The 19,219-nt window shown below is 40.8% G+C and overlaps 2 protein-coding genes across 11 annotated transcripts in view; one reads left to right on the top strand and one right to left on the bottom strand.

Annotated features, from left to right (window-relative positions):
- LOC125454910 (homeobox-containing protein 1-like) overlaps positions 1 to 5,834 on the bottom strand; it is a 30,875-nt gene extending 25,041 nt beyond the window's left edge. For all 6 annotated transcript variants that reach the window (XM_048536209.2, XM_048536211.2, XM_048536214.2 and 3 more), the window contains exon 1: positions 5,568 to 5,834. The gene's annotated coding sequence lies outside the window, so the exon portion shown is untranslated. The remainder of the gene's footprint in view (positions 1 to 5,567) is intronic.
- A 99-nt stretch (positions 5,835 to 5,933) lies between these two features.
- Positions 5,934 to 19,219, top strand: part of ints9 (integrator complex subunit 9) — a 30,050-nt gene continuing 16,764 nt past the window's right edge. For 2 of the 5 annotated variants that reach the window (XR_007248136.2, XM_048536655.2), the window contains exons 1-5: positions 5,935 to 6,385; positions 10,938 to 11,065; positions 16,142 to 16,202; positions 16,754 to 16,816; positions 17,637 to 17,776. Coding sequence is in view for 3 of the 5 variants with exons in the window: in XM_048536655.2 (XP_048392612.1) it covers positions 6,377 to 6,385; positions 10,938 to 11,065; positions 16,142 to 16,202; positions 16,754 to 16,816; positions 17,637 to 17,776 (401 nt within the window). In the remaining 2 variants the exon portion in view is untranslated. Of the gene's footprint in view, positions 6,386 to 10,937; positions 11,066 to 16,141; positions 16,203 to 16,753; positions 16,817 to 17,636; positions 17,777 to 19,219 lie in introns of all 5 variants that reach the window. The other 3 variants (XR_007248137.2, XM_048536654.2, XM_048536653.2) reach the window with 3 other exon arrangements.

Genomic DNA, 19,219 nt, shown 5'->3' with positions numbered 1-19,219 from the left:
GACCACATATCCCAAACTGACCTAGTCCCATTTGCCAACATTTGACCAATATCCCTCTCAACTCTTCCTATTCATGTAGCCATCCAAGTATCTTTTAAATTTGAAATTGTACCAGCTCCCACCATTTCCTGGCAACTTGTTCCATGCACACACCACCCTCTGCATGAAAAAGTTACTCTCCAGGTCCTTTTTAAATCTATGCCCTCTAGTTTTGGACTCCCTTACCCTGGGAAAAAGGCCTCAGCTATTCACCCTATCCATGCCCCTCATGATTTTATAAACCTCTATTAGGTCACCTCTCAGCCTCCAATGCTCCAGGGAAAAAGCTCAATCTAAACAGCCTCTCCCTATAATTCAAAGCCTCTAGTCCCTGTTAACCACTTCTCTGACCAGCATTTCTAGCTTTAGTAAAAGTGGGTAATTAATTGATTTCAATGTGCATACTGATTTCATTTGAAAATTAAATGACTAACGTAGCATCCCCTCTTCACCTTCAAATATTTCTCCTCTGAACTTTACTTTCTATTGGTATAGTTATGATGGACAGAGTAAAGATGAGTAGTAATGTCACTGGGACAGGACGGGTCCAGCAGTTGATTCTTCAGTGTGTAGGTGCTGAGAGATGAGCATCACATACCCAACAAAAACTCCACGAAAGAGTGTCAAAAGGAATAAGTTTAATTACGAGGCATCCAACTGTGCTAACAGTGTTTTAAATCACTTTACATAAAACTTGTGGTTCTTTTGCGCTGTGATGGTTATATCTACAAACAGGTGAGACATTTTAGGTAAAGGTTCACAATTAAAAATAAACTGACAAAATGATATTTGACAAGTTGTTTATTGCTACCAAACAGCTGCTAAAAACTCACTGATAACAGGATGGGCTCAGCGGTGATGCCCCTACAGGCAAATGATGTTCAGGCACTCATTTTCCAAGCTCACAGCTGAAAGATAGCCACTGGACAGAATGCTGGAAGTCAACTGGCAAATACACCTGACAACTAGTGTTTTGTTTTGAAAGAGAAAACAGGTCACCACTAAACCTTCTGGTGTCGAAAACTCCAACCTCTGGATAATAATGAACCTTATTCACATTATTCAACATTTTTTAAGGAAGTACTTTCATACCTTAAATGCAAGCAAGGAAATTAACAGTGTGTGAACAAGTTGAATGGAAAGAGGCTCATGTGCAGTATTGACACTGGTGTAGCCAAGATGTGCAGATATTTGAATGTAAACAGGATCCTATTCCGATTCTATTAGTTGTAATTTTTCCCACAAATTCAGATTTAAATAAAAAGTCCCAATTTACAATTTCAAATTAAGATCAGATTACCTCAAATTCCAACTACTTAGCAATGAAAAAGAGTATGGGTGTAAGCGAGTTTTGAGAAGATTTGTAGCTCAGGTTGAGGTTCTGGATGTGAGTTTGCTTGCTGAGCTGGAAGGTTCGTTTTCAGACGTTTTGTCACCACTGTAGGTTAAATCATCAGTGAGCCTCCGGTGAAGCGCTGGTGTTATGTCCCACTTTCTATTTATTTGTTTAGGTTTCCTTGGGTTGGTGATGTCATTTGTTGGTGATGCAAAAAGAACAGGAAATGACATCACCAACCCAAGGAAACCTAAACAGATAAATAGAAAGTGGGACACTGATGATGTTACCTACAGTGGTGACAAAACGTCTGAAAACGAACCTTCTAGCTCAGGGAGCAAACTCACATCCAGTATGGGTGTAAAGCGGAAAAAAAATGTTAGTGTGATAGTCTCAGCTGATGTTACTATTGGGCAAGTCAGATCACAGAACTAAATGTGGCTTTAAAGATAATTTTTTTTCAACTTTAAAATGGCAGTCTTTCACTGAAACAAACACAGAAGGCTATAGATTTTGATTCACCAATATAACAAGTTTATTACACAGTTGTAATCAAATTAGAATAGATCTAACCAAGCTAACACAACAGTTTGAAATACTTCAAAATACAGGGCAAAACAAAATCCCATCTATTCCCCAACACTACCACTATACAGTTAATCAAAACACCAAAAGATTTTCTCATCCCATAAAACCTGTAAGTTTGACTTAACTTCTTCTCAGTTCCAGTCTTGTGATCTGTAAAGCATTTTTCTTGAATATTCACACAATTAAAGAGCTTAAGCTTTCTTTAAATAGCCTGCAGGGTTCCAACTAAATACTGTGGGTCTGGATTTTTCACAAAATAAACTCTTTCCCTGAGCTAACTTATTCCCTCACTGATCTGAACAAGGGGATCCAGGAAAAACTATACTTGCATCTGACTTGCATCAAGTTTCCTAGGACTGCCCAAAAGCTTTCCATTCTTTGGATTTTGCTGGGGTAAAGTCATTCCTTGATTAATTTACTTGTGTGTTTAGGACAATGTCTTCCAATTTTTTTTTCCCCTGTCATAATTCTTGACCATGTAAATAAATTTCCCATTAATACTCCGGACGCTGTTTACAATCATGGTTCTGAAATACTAACCCAGTTAATTCTTAAACACTTTACGAAAATATATATACTACATTTCTTGAAAACTAAGTCTCACACACAACCTTCAGATTTGATGAAAAACAAAACTCTGCAACAGTTTATCTTAAGTATTTTAGCCAAGTGACATAAACTCAGGAGAAATGGGTAATTCACAGATCATCCCAAACATTGATCTGTAGCTAAAGTCACTTTGCACACACAAACTCATGGCAGAGATGGCTTGATAGATCAGTTGCAGCTGGCTTGAATCTCTTTTCTGCAGGAAATATTGTAAATTCCAAAATGTTCTTTCAGAACCCTCTGTGCATGGTGACAGGCCTTACAGAAGGTTTACTGATCACATACAGAGGATTTGAGAGACTTCTTTGGTATTACTGTAGGCTGGATGTCATTATCAAAATAACTTGTTTGTTGCAAATGCAATATTGTTGCTGGTACAATCTGTCTGTCGCTTTGCAAATTTCAAGATATAGATAGATATCTAGACACATCCACTCAACTGTATTATAAATTAACATTTGGTTCATACAACTTCATAAAAAAGGCTAAACACAGGATTCCGCCAACAGCAATAAAAAACATAAAGGATTGATAAACTGAAAGTGGTTACAGCTGTATCTGAAGAAAGATTTCCTTCTTTCCATCTTTGATCATTTCTGCCACCTCAACACAGCTCTCAGGAATCTAGAAGGCCCCATGTTATGATTAAAAGATCAGGAATTCTCCAGCTAGCTAACCAAAATTTCTCTCTCCATGAACAATACAAGTACATTATTAGTCTCACTAACTCTTTGTGGTCTTGCTATGCATAAACTAGCCACTGTGCTTGCAGTTAAAACAACAGTCATTACATTTCAAAAGCATATTATGTGAAGCATTTTAGAAAAATCTTAATAATGAGATACTGTGTGATGCAAGTTTTGCATTTTGCCAAAGAATAGCATACAGATTCCCAACTGAAAGGATACTAGTTGAACTACAATACATGGAAATCCTGAGAACATTGTGGGTCTGGATAAGAAACTGGACAAAAAAAGGAAACTGTGCATTTGTAAGAGGCATAATGCTATGTGAAGGAAGTAAAAATTGGTTACAGGAATCTTTGTACAAACACTACACTGTGGGGATAAAGGTAGAAGTTATCAGCTTGCTAGATTCCCTAAAAAAAATGCTTATTGAGAACTGCAATTAGGGTTTGCAAAAAGTTCATATTTGGGCAAGTAAACAGCAAAAGGAATTTAATGTCAACCAAATGTTTTCAGCACCTCAGAATGAGCACTTAAAATGCCAGGGCATAACGGGCTATTGACTAAGCATGGGAAATGGGATCAGTATAGTCTGGTGTAGACATGGTGAGTCAAGGGCCCATCTGTATGCTGCATGACTCTAAGACATTGCAAATGTATGGTCTACAGCCAATTTGTACACAGCAAGCTCACCCACAAAGAAAGATAGATTTTGGGTTTTTGTAATGGTGAGTGATACAACATTGGCCATGACACTGGAGATAATTTTACTGTCCTTCAAAATAGCACAAGAGGCAGATGGACCCCAGTATAAAGTCTCAGCCAAATAACAAAGGCCTTAGCCAAAGATTCTCCACACAAAAATGGTAATAAATCCCCAAATTTATCAAGCCCACAAGATTGGAGCTGAAGATATTGTGGAGTTGAAGATGCAGTTAGCCATCTGTTGGGTGAGTTCAAAAATGAATTCAATGGTCTTTGCTCATCACTAGCTGTATTTATGTTCTGATTGCTGCCAACAAGAGAAAAATAATCTCAAATGCTTTTTACATGTTTTGCATTGAGACAAGATACTTCTGCTTAAATCAGCATCAGGCAATTCTGTACCAGTACAAGAGTTTTCTTCCCCCCAATGCTTTTCTATCCACAAAATTCCATGCCTGAGCTGTGAACTCAGAGTTGTAGTGTATCATAAGAGGAACCATGCTGAGTCAAAACAAAAAAAAACTAATGCAGCCTGCTGAAAAGTTCACTTTTAAGTGAGGCAGATCCAAATCTGTCACTCATTCACTCAAGTACTTTCAGACATTCTAACAAGGCCACATGTGACTACCACTGCTACTCCATTCACAGTCAAGTTTGTACAGCTGCCTCACGATTTAAGAACTCCACTGTATTCAGCTATTGTCTTTGCACAAGTCCCTGATATACGTTAAAAAATGACAGAACACGCATAAAATGTAATCCCAGTGTGTTTTCCAGCACATTTGAAAATATCTAGTTGTGTTACAATATACCATTTATTGGAAACCTAATCCATTAAAATCTGTGCTTTAACAAATATCCCCATACTCAGCTTTAAATTTACATGAAACAACAATAACAAGCATAGCCTTCATCTAACAAGATATCCAGGAGCAATGGCTCATACTGTAGCACAAATAAGACAGTAAAACTCCAATTCAAAACATACAATGCAGAAACTCAAGTCACAGTTAAAGAATATTAGGCCACCTGTGATCGCTAAAGTGTTTACCTGGCCCTAAACACAATAACATGAATTGATAGCATCCTTCCAGCACAGAAGACTGGAATGACTCAGTCACACAGCTCCATGTGTTTTGCCTCCATATGGAAACTTGCCCGTAAGTAGTCACAACAGTGAGACTGTGTAGAACAAAATAACCCATTCGAAACTTGCCTGCGTAACCTCCGAAGGAGAATCCTTCCTAAATTCAAAACACCATTGAGACCTAATGCCAAATATCATATCTCACAATTTAAGGAACATTATTTTCAACGACATTCAGTATTTTGGTGCAGTGCACTCTGGAAAACAAAACCACATTTGATTGTGGTAACTACGTGTTGCCTTTCTTCTTATAAATCTCAGCATTTTCCTTGAAATTTGACAGTTCTGATAACTAGCTGAGTTGATTCTCTGCACAATGAGCACATACACACTAAATAGTATTTAGATGAAACAAAACATTATGTACATTAGCCTGACACAAACAGCTCAGACTTACCAATTACTACCCACAAATTAAAAATAAACAGCCTCCGTCAAGCATAAATAAAACACTTACCACCTTATCAGCTTCCTCTGCGATTCTTGGAAATAATCTCATCCATTTAAACATAATCAGGGTGCATTCTCTTACCCAGTAAGGAGCTAGCTGTTTCATTTATATTTTTAAATTTTCCTTCTTTCAAAAAAAGAGAAAAACACCACGCGAGAAACTTTCTTAAATCTGCACTTTAGGAGTAGGTCTCAACGCCTTTGTCTGCCTCAGACCCGCCATGATTAACAACATCAAGCTCCCACAGCGACAAGAGGCGGGGGGCGGCCAGCTCTCCGTCCGTCCGTCCCTCCCTCATCCCCGCCCTCCGCCTCTTGCTCAGGGGTGCGCAGGTGCGCTCGCGCAGAACGCCGGGACATGTAGTCTCCCTACACTAAACCCCCATCAAAACGGGATAGTAGGACCTGCCGGTGCTGGAGAATCTGAGATAACAGGTTGTAGAGCTGGATGAACACAGCAGGCCAGGCAGCATCAGAGGAGCCGGAAGGCTGACGTTTCGGGTCGCGACACTTCTTCAGAATAACCTTTCTGTATGAGGATCTCGACCCGAAACTTCAGCTTTCCGGCCCCGTAACGCGAGAGGCGTGGTCGGCGCTCGGACTACAGTTCCCAGCCTTCCCTGCGATCGGGGCTCATGGGTCGCGCACGCGCGTTCCCCACATACGACGACGACGACGACGTCGACGGTTGCGCCTTCCTCTCCTCGAACTCTGACATTTCATCTTCTGGCGCGTGAGGAGAGAAGGTGAAAGAGTGTGAGGGGTTGGGGAGGGTAGGTTGTCCATGGAAACGGTTTGTGCTGCTTGAAAGGGACGATGAAGCTGGTGAGGATTTTTTTTATGTATTTCAACCCATCTCACATACAGTAGGAGGTGTGCTTATTGTGTATTCATGGCGAACGCAGGTTGAGTCAAATCAGACCAAGAGAAATCAAAAGGGTCTGCAGCTTCATTTCATTTCAATGTAAATGATATAAGCAGTTTCATGTCTGTGTTCCACTTACATTATTTACGTTTCTGTGCTTCAGTCAATGTCTGGAATAATCTGCTGGCGTTGGAGACCGTCTGCTCTGGTTCCTGGGAGCACTTGGATGCTCTGGACTGTCTGCTTGGAGGGTTACGTTTAATTGCTTCGCCCTTTCTCCCTCCCTGAGTATTTTTATCTATTCTCACCAAAAGGGATGAGAAATGTACCTCTGAAACTATCCATGGTCCATAAAATGTCTTCCCTCTCACCATCCGCCCCACACAAACTTTGTATCCAGCTATTTCTTATTAGCTTGTATTTCGACTGTGCTGTTAAGAAAGATGTGGATTTATGTAGCACCCTTCACAACATCAGAACCTCTCATAATGCTTTGCACCCAATGCAAGAGTTTTGAAGTGCAGTCACTGGTTGTATTGTAAGAGAGGCAGTGGCTAATTTATAGACATCAAAATCCCACCATCAGGATTGTGCTAATGATCAGATAAGAACATAGGATGATACTGTTCCAGAATTCAGTGCAATCATTGGAGTTAGACCATACCATCAGACCATAAGACACAGGAGTGGAAGTAAGACCATTCGGCCCATCAAGGCCACTCCGCTATTTATATCATGGCTGATGGGCATTTCAACACCACTTCTCTACACTCTCCCCGTAGCCCTTAATTCCTTCTGAGATCAAGAATTTGTCAATCTCTGCCTTGAAGGCATCCAACGTCCCGGCCTCCACTGCACTCTGCGAAAATGAATTCCATAAGCCCACCGCTCTCTGGCTGAAGAAATGTCATCTCATTTCAGTTTTAAATTTACCCCCTCTAATTTTAAGGCTGTGCCCACAGGTCCTAGTCTCCCTGCCTAACGGAAACAGCTTCCTAGTGTCCAACCCTTCTAAACCATACATTATCTTGTAAGTTTCTGTTAGATCTCCGGTCAACCTTCTAAACTCTAATGAGAACAATCCCAGGATCCTTAGCCGTTCATCATACGTTAAAGCTACCATTCCAGGGATCATCCATGTGAATCTCCGCTGGACACCCTCCAGCGCTAGTATGACCTTCCTGAGGTGTGGGGCCCAAAATTGGACACAGTTGTAGTGATGTTGGCCAAGGGTTAAAGGTTGACCAGGGCACCCTTGCCCCACACTGTGGTTATGTATTTTGCTGCCTAGGACACGATCCAGCACACCAAGCCCTTCTAATATTTTCTGCTTTAACTTGGCATTCATTTTTGCAACCCACCCCTCTAAAATTGTTTACATAAAGCATAGATTGTGTGGTGGTGGCTGTCAGTCACTGCAGCAACTGACCTGCATGGCAACTGAAAAAAAGAAGCTTTAATAACTTGGAAATTTAAGCCTTTTAATGAGGCAGCTGTTGGGATGAGACCTCCTGCCTGCTGGAAACTCTTTCATAAAATCTGTGTGACATGCAAGTTGCTGTTAAACAGGAGACTTTATACATGGAACAAAAACAAATTTGCTGGAAAAGCCCAGCAGGTTTGGCAGCATCTGTGAAGGGAAAAACAGAGCTAATGTTTCGGGTCCGGTGACCTTTCCTCAGAACCCGGAACCGAAATCTTAACTCTCTTTTTTTCCTTCATAGATGCTGCCAGACCTGCTGGGCTTTTCCAGCGACTTTGTTTTTTTTTCCTGATTTCCACCATCCGCAGTTTGTTTGGTTTTGACTTAATTCACGTAGGGATAGTGGGCAGTATTGTCATTTTAAAAGGAGCCAAATATTTTCTTTCTGCTTTGTTAATTCTTTCTTTGAATGTGAGTGTCCATGAGAAGGGCAGCCTTTGTTGCTCATCTTCTAATTGCCCTTCTGACTCTGGTGGTGAGTCACCTTCCTGAACTACTGCAGTCAATCTGGTGTAGGCACACCCACAGCGCTGTTAAGAAAGGAGTTCCCTGATTTTGACTCAGTGAGTGTGAAAGAATGATAGTACGGTTCCAAATCAAATATGTGTGTGGCTTGGAGGGGAACTTGCAAGCCGGTCATACTCCCATGTGTCTGCTTCCCTTGTCCATTGGGAGTGATTGCAGGTTTAGAAGGTTCTGTTGCAGGAGCCTTGTCAAGTTGTGACAGTGCATCTTGTTGATGCTATGCACAGTTGCCACTGTATGTTGATGGTAGAGCTAGTGATTTTTTTTTTTAAGGGTTATGGGTGTCTTCAAAACAGTACTGAAAAGATCCCTGCTGACTAATGGGAGCCTGGCTGGTAACACACCAAAATGGAGAAGGTTTTTAGTAGAAAGGCACAAAACACATCGAGAAACTTTGTCAGGTGGAGACGGTACATAAATTCCCAAATGTGTCATTTGGCCAAACCATCAGGACTGCAGATCATGCATTGGGTTTATCAGCCAACCTAAAACCAATTGAACCAGAATAGAAGGAAATCACCTTGGATACTGAGGGATAACAGTGTGGAGCTGGAGGAACACAGCAGGCCAGGCTGCATCAGAGGAGCAGGAAAGTTGACATTTTGGGTCGGGACCCTTCTTCAGGGATTTTCTGAACTTACCTGTTCCTTCAGCTCCACACTTTGTTGTCTCTGACTCCAGCACCTGCAGTTCTTACTATCTTTGGATACTGAGGAATTGCCTAAGAGAAACAGCAATAAATGTTGAAGATGGCAGATGGGATGCCAGTTGAGTGGGCTACTTTGTTTTGGATGGCATTGTTGAAACCACCTTCTGGGCAAGAATAATGTATTCCATTACATTCCTGATTTGAGCCAAGTAGTTAGACACCCTTTGGGAAGTCAGGGAGTGAGTTCTTTAACACTGAATTCCCAGATTCTGATGTGCCATTGTAGCCACAGTATTAATATTGTTATAACTAGGTGAGGAGAGGTCATAACTCCACTCTTTATTTTCTATTTTAGGGCGGCATGGTGGCTCAGAGGTTAGCACTGCAGCCTCTCAGCCCCAAGGACCTGGGTTCGATTCCCACCTTGGGTGACTGTCTGCGTGGGTTTCCTCCGGGTGCTCCGGTTTCCTCCCACAATCCAAAGATGTGCAGGTTAGGTGGATTGGCCATGCTAAATTGCCCGTAGTGTTCAGGGGTGTGTGGGTTATAGGGGGATGGGTCTGGGTGGGACGCTTCAAGGGGCGGTGTGGACTTGTTGGGCTGAAGGGCCTGCTTCCACACTGTAGGGAATCTAATCTAATCTAATTCAAGTGATCAGTTGCAACAATTTTTGTTATTTTAAAGCACATAACAACCACACTTCAATCAAACTTAATTAACTAGATTAAGAATGAAGAAGAGAAAATTCCAAGGTTTTCCTGAGTGCAAAAGAGTGTTTTATTATAAAAATACAAGAAAGCATGACATTATAAAGGTACACAAATGCAGAGCTTGCAAAAAGGTTGAGGGCAGAGAGAGGTATGTAGTACAGACAGGAAAGTAAAGGCAAATGCAGTTACAGTTTTTAAGAGTCCCGTGGGTTGTGAGAATGAAAATGTGAGAGTCCAACTGTTTAACCATTGTCTTATTTCTTTATCAATGACACATTTTTCAGAGCTTGGATACTCAGTGCATCAATTTTCTGAGTTTCTTTCTCATCAATGCCTGTTTGTGGGACTGAGATTGAATGAAGGAGAGAGAAGAGCTTCCAGTGTACTTGCCGTTATTAGTGTACATTGCTCTTTCTCTGTCTCTTTGCTCAAAAGCTGCTGTTGATATACCACTCCTTTACAGATTTTGGTGTATTTGTCATTGTTTCATTCCAAATTGGCTAGTTGTGGGCAACATTTCATCTCCGAGTAGGTATAATCATCGTGCAAGTGCGAGTAAAACACGAGATACAAATTTCTTGATATCTTATTGAATTTCAGTGCCTTTTGATTAAAATGGTATTTCCAATGCAGCCAGTTTTTTGTATTCCACATAAATTCCTTGAGGTTGTCAGGTGATCACAGCAGCCAATTTAGGTCAGCAGTGTCCTTTTTAAAACCATTTTTAATTCATGAAAGTTTCATGCATTAAATTCAAATTATGGAAGTTGAATGCTGACGGTCCATTTTCACTGCGATCATAACGGTATGGTTCTTCCAAATCGGTGTCTGGCCAATGGTAAACAAACGCCATGCTATTTTTTGGATGTTGATAGTGGGGGATTCAGTCGTGGTGATGTCGAGGAAACATGGTTACACTCTCTCTGGTTGGGGGTGGTCATTGTCTGAAACTTGTGTGACACTGGAATTAATTGCCACTTATCTGTTCGCCCAATGCTGAATGTTGTCCAGGTCTACTACATACGGCCGTGGAGGGCTTCAGAATCTGAAAAGTCTCAAATGGTATTGGACGTTGCGGAACACTTTATGCATGTTTGTATGCTCTATCAGCAATGAAATCCATATCGTTTTACTTTCTCCCTCAGTACTGCTTGTCTGGTCATCCGACATTGCCATGCAATGTCTTGAAGTTCAAATCAACCACCATTATGCTCGACTGTGGGTTAGACATGACCTCAGCCCTTCATTTCTTACCTTTACCGCTTGTCCACAGGTAAGTGTCTCTGATTGAATTTCTTGTGTGATTTAAACTGGCATTTAGAAACGTCCCTAATGTCTTTCGTCTTAAGTATCGATTTTTGGATTTTGATGTACTAACAGATTTTTCTGTGTTTTGAAGGGTTAATAATTAACTTATTGTTTCTGTAGCAATGATGATATTTTTAAAACTGATTGTGAGGACGAGTTTCCAGACATTGATTTTTTATTTACCTTCAGATGATTTACAACCTAGTAGGAAATTGCCTCAAGACCTTCGGGAGAAATTTCTGGACTTGTTCTTTTTAAGGTTAGGGGAAACACCCATAGCATAGAGAGATTTTTTTCAGTTTTACTTTGTTTTGGCCGGTTCTGCAGAAGTTTCTATGTGTAAGGTTGCTCCCGGGAAAGGGAGAAGTAGTTAGATTTGCTAACACTACATTACCTTTGAGTTAGGAGTTAGTGATGGTTCCAGACTGGAACTGTTTTGATAAAACTCTGAAGAGGTTACTTGAAGCTGACAATATTTAAGCTCAGATGTGTGATAGCTCCAGGAAGAAGCATTAAGCTTTTCCAGGTTGGAGTCAAACCCATTGAAGTGTTGGACATAGGAATTTTCTGGTGTGAATAATGTACAAGGGATGCTTATGGGTATCATATAGAGGTGTTTTAGGATCTGTAATGGAGTGTTTTTGGGATTATTGACACTGTATTTGGAGCTTCAAAATCTGTCATCTCAAATCTTGTGCTCTAAGGAAATGGTCTGGATTATTCTATTTTAACTCTATTCCTTTTGCTTAGTATACTTGTTTTATTATGAATGACAAATCTGCAACATTGCATGCTTATATTTCAATGAGAGAGGAACTTGTTAAAAACCATATGAAAACAAAACAAAAATATAACGCAACAAGCCAGATTTCAGTCTAGGATCTGGCTTGACCAGTAATGGCATTAATTAACACTGGATAACATTTAAAATTATGAACCACGAATGATTTATTGTTATGCAAATATACCGCTTGATGAAAAGTTGCAGTAGATGTCCTAAAAATAGCCCAGATTAAAACTGCAGTTTGTGCCAAATTATCTTAGCTAAATTGGGGTAATGATGAGGATGGAATATTAGTTATCCTAGGCTCTGAATAACAAAATCAATGTGTGTCCTGCTGCTGATCTGATCACTGGAGTTATGGGACATCACTACACATTTTTATAATCATATGTGCGTAAATCCTGTATTTCCTGCATCCATTTCCCCCATTACACCCCAAACATTAGCGTGACATTGCTATTGTTTCAGTGGAATTTGACAAAAACTCCTTCATTTTGCTAGAGCTGTTGCTTACTTTCAGTGGCAATGTTCGGTGTTCAGTCTTTTGTGACAGCTGCACATCATATCAAATGGCGCAAGCGTGTACAGGGGCAAGAAATGCTAGTTCAAAATGGGAAGCAAGGAGAATGCTCCAGCTAACCTCCGGAAGAGAGTGGGGAATAACTTTGGGAGGCAAATGTACAATAAAATGAAGTAATTGACCAATCAGAGCTTAAAAATAAATCCACTGTGCTCTGGAATGTCTACAAAAGAAAGAATGGAAAATCAATGTAATTTCACTCATCCGGTCTCTCCTGCATCCATTCTCCCAATTCTACCTCAGAATGACATTACTCCTGCCTGACATTGCTACTGTTGCAGTAGGATTTCACCTTGTGGATAAATATCCTTTATTTTGCAAGAGCTAGTCCGGTCTTCAGCAGTGAAGTTCCACCCCATCCCCTCCTAAATCTAGAACCTCTCTTGTGTGGAAATTGTGATGAATGGAGTAGATTCAAATATAACATTTTGCTTGGTCAGGTTTGCTTATCTTTACTAGCTAGGCTTGCATCTGAGGATGGATAGAATGAACAGGCAGGGACTAGGTGCTGTCCCAAATAGTCATGAAGCGACTGAGCATCATGCTTCTCCATTGTACTACCAACCGATTAAGAACATTTAACACATCCAAACCTATTTCAGGGAAAACATTCTAAGAAATTCCTGAAGGTGATCGCACAAATATCAAAAGATCACAGTGATCTTGTTATCCTTCCCATACATCTCCACCACCTTTTAACTATGGTAGGATTAACCACAGCAATGAACTTGGTCATTTTGAGTTGTTGAAGTGCAGTCACATGTTGATGTCTATTCTGATCTGACACTTTCATAGATTATACACAGGACTCCTTGTTTTGTGTAGACTGTGCAATTCGAGTCAGCTAGCCACACAGATGTAGTCTGTTAGCTTGAAATAATTCAGTTAATCACTTAGAAGGTGCCCTTTGCAGTACCCCATTGACTTTTAAAGTATGGAATTGTAGTATAGCGCAGCAAATCAAACCTGTGTGAGGAAGTCTGGTTGTGCCTTGTTCATTCTCTCTCTTTTCACTTATCTTAATTATTTCTGCATTCATGGGATGTGGGCAATTTTTCCCATTCCTAATTGGCCTTGAGAAGGTGATGGTGGTAGTGAGCTGCTTTCTTGAATCACTGCAGTCAATATAGCACTGGTGCACCCATCATACCATTACATAAGTAGTTCCAGGATTTTGACCCTATGACAGACTGAAGTCAGGGTGGTGTGTTCTTATGCAAAGGTTACTGTTTGTTCTCCGAGATTATAGTGGGTGTGGATTTGGAACGTGTTGACGATGGAGCTTTGGCAAACTGCTGCAGTGCATCTTGCAGATGTTTGTGCACAGCTACTGTTTGTTAGTAATGATGGAGTGTCAGTTAAGCGTTTAGTGGGAGATGGTGTGGTGATGGTCATGTCATTGGACTAATAATCTAGAGGCCCAGGCCTTGGGGAATGAGTTCAATTTCTCACAGCAACTGGTGGAATTTGTTTCCATTGAATAAAGCTGACAGTGCTAGCTAGTCTCAGTGATGAAAGTAAAACAGATTGATTTGATTTATTGTCACATGTACCAAGAAACATGTGAAAAGTATTGGTTTGCATGCTAGCCAGACAAATCATAGCTTACATCAGCCCGTCAGGGTGATCAAACAGAATGCCAAATACAGTGTTACAGCTACGGTGAAGGTGCAGAGAATGACCAACTCTAGTATGTGAGAGGACTGTTCATAAGTCAGATAACAGTGAGGAAGAAACTGTTCTTAAATCTCTGTGACATGTTTTCAAACGTTTGTATCTTCTGCCCTTTGGAAGAGGGTGGGAGGGGTGTTTAATTATGTTGGCTGCTTTCTCAAGGCAGTGGGAAATGTAAATGGAGTTAATGGAAGGAAGGCCAATTTTTGTGATGAACTGGGCTGCATTCACAAATCTCTGCAATTTCTTGTGATCTTGGGCAGAGCAGTTGCCATACCAAGCTGTGATGCGTCCGGATAGGATGCTTTCTAAGGTGCATCTATAAAAATTGGTAAGATTCATGGTGGACATGCAGAATTTCTTTAGCTTTCTGAGGAAGAAGAGGTGTTGGTATGCTTTCTTGACAATTGTATCAACATGGTAGGACCAGGATAGATGGTTGGTTATATTTATTCCTAGGAACTTGAAACTCTCAACCACCTCCACTTCAGTTTCATTGATACAGACAGGGGTGTATCCTCCACTCTAATTCCTGAAGTTGATGACCAGCTCCTCCTCTTTGCTGGCATTGATGGAGAGATTGTTGTCTTTACACCATGCCACTAACCTCATCTGTCCTTCCTGTACTCTGTCTCGTCGTTGTTTGAAATCCAACTCTGGTGGTGGCATCAGCAAAATTGTAATTGGAGTTAGAGCTGAATTTGGCAAACAGTTGAGTGTATAGGGAGTATAGTAAGGGGCTGAGCACACAACCTTGCGGAGCACTGGTGTTGAGGATTATTGTGGAGGAGGTGTTTTCGCCTATCCTCACTGATTGTGGTCTGCAGGTAGGGAGTCATGGATCCATTTGCATGGGGGTTAACAGCGTCTTAGGTCTTGGAGTTGAGTTTTCTTGGAATTATGATGTTGAAGGTGGAGCTAAAGTCAATAAGTAGGAGTTTCACATAGCTCTCCTTGCTATCCAGATGTACCAGGATGAGTGTAGGGCTAGGGAGGTGGCATCTGCTGTGGACCTGTTGTGATGGTAGACAAATTGTAGTAGATCAAGGCAATCTGGGAGGCTGGAGTTGATGTATGCCATTACTGACCTCTCAAAAAAACTTGATAATGTTGGATGTCAGAGCCACCAGATGGTTGTCGCTAAAGCACATTGTCTGGTTTTCCTTTGGCACCAGTAGGAAGGAGGTGGGAACTTCACAGCGTAGTAGGGAGAGGTTAATGACGTCTGCAAATACTCCCACCAGCTGGTCCTCAAGGGATCTGAGTGCATGTCTTGGGTCTTCATCCAGGCCAGTTGCTGTCCATGGGTTCACCCTCAAGAAGGCCGATCTGATGTCTGCAGTGGTGACTATGGGTACAGGTGCACCCGATGCTGTCAGGGAAGGTCACGTCATTTCACTGACCTTCTGTTGAAATGAACGTGGAATACATTGAGCTCGTCGGGGAGGGATGCATTGTTGTCAGTGATTCTATTTGACTTCATTTTTGTTGTGAAAACCTAGTTCACCAATGACTTTCAGGAGAGGAAACCTGCCAACTTCACCTGGCCCAACCTATAACTGACTTCAGAACCAAAACCATGTGGTTGACTTTCAACTACCTTATTAAATAGCCTGGAAAGTTACTCAGTTCAAGGGAAATTAAAAAAGGCAACAAACGATAGCCTTGCCAGTGATGCTCATGTTCAATGACACAACGAAGGAAAATCAGACTGTTCTGGATGGTGTCACAAACTGTCTGGTACTGGAGTTGTCAAGCGTATTCCAACACAATCCTGACTTGTGCCTTTTATTGATAGTGCACAGGCTTAAGGAAGTCATGAGGTTTTATTCATGACAGAATTCCCAGTCTCTGACTGCATGATAACATTTATAAACTGCCTTTTAAGTATGGTTGGGCCTGTTCATTTTCTGGTCAATGCTTGTATTGTATTAAGAGACCTTGATTCATTACGATAGTGATGAAAATATTTTGATTGTGGCAATTTTTTTTTCCTCCCCCAGCCCAAGACTTTCCAAACTTCCAGGCTGGATTTTAAAAGATGGTAATACCATGCTAGAGAAGGTAAAGTGGGACCATTTCACTGTACAAGTATGAGAAATTTATTCTGAATATTGATCATAGTTGTTCACAGTTCTGTTGCAGCAAATAATAGATTTGTCTTTATTAGAATTACTTATCTCCCCTCCCATCATCTGTCCTTCCTGCCACGATTGTGATATGCAGATAATACTATGCAGTTCCCGGTGTCCCCTCACACCTGAAACCTGCGCCCTGTAGTTTTGGACTCCCCTATCCCGGGGAAAAGACCCTCGCTAATCACCTTATCCACGCCCCTCATGATTTTATAAACCACCTATAAAGTCACCCCCTTGGCCTCTGACGCTCCAGAGAAAATAGCCCCAGCCTATTCAATGTCTCCCTATAGCTCAGATCTTCCAAACTGATATAGGAGATCACGGTTGGGACTTCACAAGGTGACTGATAGGTAGGGAGGGGTTAAACTTTGTGAATACAGCACAAGTCTTCTCTCACTCATTCATCAGCAATTTGATAATTACTTGTAACTTCTTGCCTACTGTTTTAACAGTGGTAATCTAATGTTTCCATTCTAGGAGCTGAAAGATTGTGCCGGACGAGTATTCGTTGACTCTGTGCCAGAGTTCTGCCTACCAGAGGTAAAAAAAGGTTACCTTGTGTTTGAGTAAGTGACTAGTGCTCAGAAAGAGCAGTATAGGTAGAGTACCTCAAATCCAACTACCTGACTAGTGGAGTCATCCAAAAATTGGACATCTTTTGCATCAATTTCAAATTGCATAAACTTACCAATTTAATTTGACGCAACATTGTGATATGGCTACAGACTAGTTAACATCTTCACCTGCTGCTCTGTCTCATATTGCAAGTTACTGTTGACTATACCAACCCAAGCTTGACTCAAACCATCCAAGCCTAAACTGTCTGACCTAAAATATCTGAAATCCAACAGTCTTGGATTTGAGGTACTATACTTGTAGTCCAGTGTTAATTATGCAGTGTCATGTTTCCATTTGTGCTGGTATCTCTAATAGTAAAATTAGTAGACACCCATTCATACTGCCTGTAGCAATGAAATAATGGATCCTAATTCAGGCACTGGCTTCTCCAGCAGCAACAAGTCCTCTCAGCTGCCATTCAAGTATTTGCTTCTTTGACAGTAGTATATTTTTCTTGGGTTAGGCTGACCAGTCTGACTTTGGGACAAAAGTGGAAGTGACTGCAGCAGCTCTGAGAAGTGTGAGCTTTATCATTGCTGATTGAGCAGCCAGCGTGACAAAGAGGGAAAGGAACTGGGTGATGGGGTCTGGGTTTAGAAGTATAACATTTTTGTGCATTGAGATTGAGAGTGTGCTTTTCCTTAAACATACTTTCCCCTTTCTGCAGTGTATGCAAATTGTAGGTACACCTGATTCCTTTTGTGGCTGTATTCCTTTAAAATGTTTGTAATGTCCATTACAGACAGAGTTGCTGGACCTCTCCACTGTAGATGTGATCCTGATATCAAATTATCACTGTATGATGGCATTGCCATATATTACAGAGCACACTGGCTTTACTGGCACAGTCTATTCCACTGAACCCACAATGCAGATTGGAAGGTAAGCACTTGAGAGTTTTTTAAAATTTAAAATTAAAATTTAATTCTCTGTCCCCTCCATTGCTCAATTTACATTTTCTACCTTTCCCTTTGTTCCTGACAATGTTGACCGCAGCTGTGACACTATTCCATGTGTAAAGTCTTACTATTTGTAACTCTCTCAAAGATGCCATTCGAGTGTCAACTGCAGGGCAAATGTATTGTTCCTCTGAGGGCCATCTTGTCTGGAAACATCATCTTATTTCTCATAAACACAGACATGGAATACAAAAGTCAGGGAGTTTTGGTGAATCTTTATAAAACACTGGTTTGGCCTCAGCAGAAGTATTGAGTCTAATTCTGGGCACCAGGTAACTGTTGAAATGTGAATTCACTGAATAAATCTGGAGTATAAAACTAGTCTCAGTAATGGTAACCATGAAACTACCAGTAATTACTGTAAATCTGATTCATTAATGTTCTTTAAGGAAGGAAATCTGCCATCTTTACCTGATCTGGCATATATATGACTCTAGACCTACTTTATGGGCAAAACAGTCTCTTCAGGCACACAGGACCAATAGGCCATTTAGCTACTCAACGATTCTAGACTGTGATTGATCATACACATCAATTCCACTTACCCTCGCTGTCTCTAGATACACCTATCCTTGATTTCATTCGCATGTAGACATTTATCAATTTCTGACTTGAATTTCTCAATGACTAAGCTCCGTAGAGAATTCTGGGCCATAACAACTCTGACTGTATTTCCAAAGGTCAGTCAGAGACATTTGATTTGGCACAGGTTTAAAGAAGTACAAGGTGAAGAGACAGAGTGTTTCTTTTAGGTATCAAAAAACATTAGATCACAGAGAGTGGGTGCTGTTTTATTTTTGGAGCAATTTAAAAAGGGCAAGTAATTTCACTTCATTCAAGATTTTGAAGAAAAATGCATTATATACAACCACTGTCATCATAAGTCTATTTATTCTGCCTTCCTGACAATCCATTCCAGTATTGAAGTGTTTCAGTGATTGATCTGATGTGGCCCGTGTTTATTTTTAAACTTTATTCTTGGAATGTGAGCATGAATGGCAAGACTGACATTTATTGTTCATTCATAATTGCCCTCAAGAAGATGGTGATGAGTATTGTAAATGAAGTGCCTCTACAGTGCAAGGGAGATTCAGAATTTTGCCCAGCGTTGATTAAGGTATTGTGATATAAATATCTGAAGGAAGATGATAATTGATATGGAGGGAACTTAGAACATAGAATGATACAACTTAGAACTGGAGCATTTAGTTCATCAAGTTAGCTTTAAAGTCCCTTTGAAGAGCAATTCAGTCCAACCCAGTCCACTGCTCTTTCCCCGTGTCCCTGAAATTTAAGGTAGCTGTCTGTGCTGAGTCCAGCAATATGTTGGAAAATCAGAGTGAAAAATGGAAGTAATGAATAGGCA

The sequence above is a fragment of the Stegostoma tigrinum genome, chromosome 9 (genome assembly GCF_030684315.1).
Source record: "Stegostoma tigrinum isolate sSteTig4 chromosome 9, sSteTig4.hap1, whole genome shotgun sequence".
Classification (NCBI taxonomy): domain Eukaryota; kingdom Metazoa; phylum Chordata; class Chondrichthyes; order Orectolobiformes; family Stegostomatidae; genus Stegostoma; species Stegostoma tigrinum.
The sequence above is the reverse complement of the archived record's forward strand: the minus strand, read 5'-3'. Positions and strand labels throughout refer to the sequence as shown.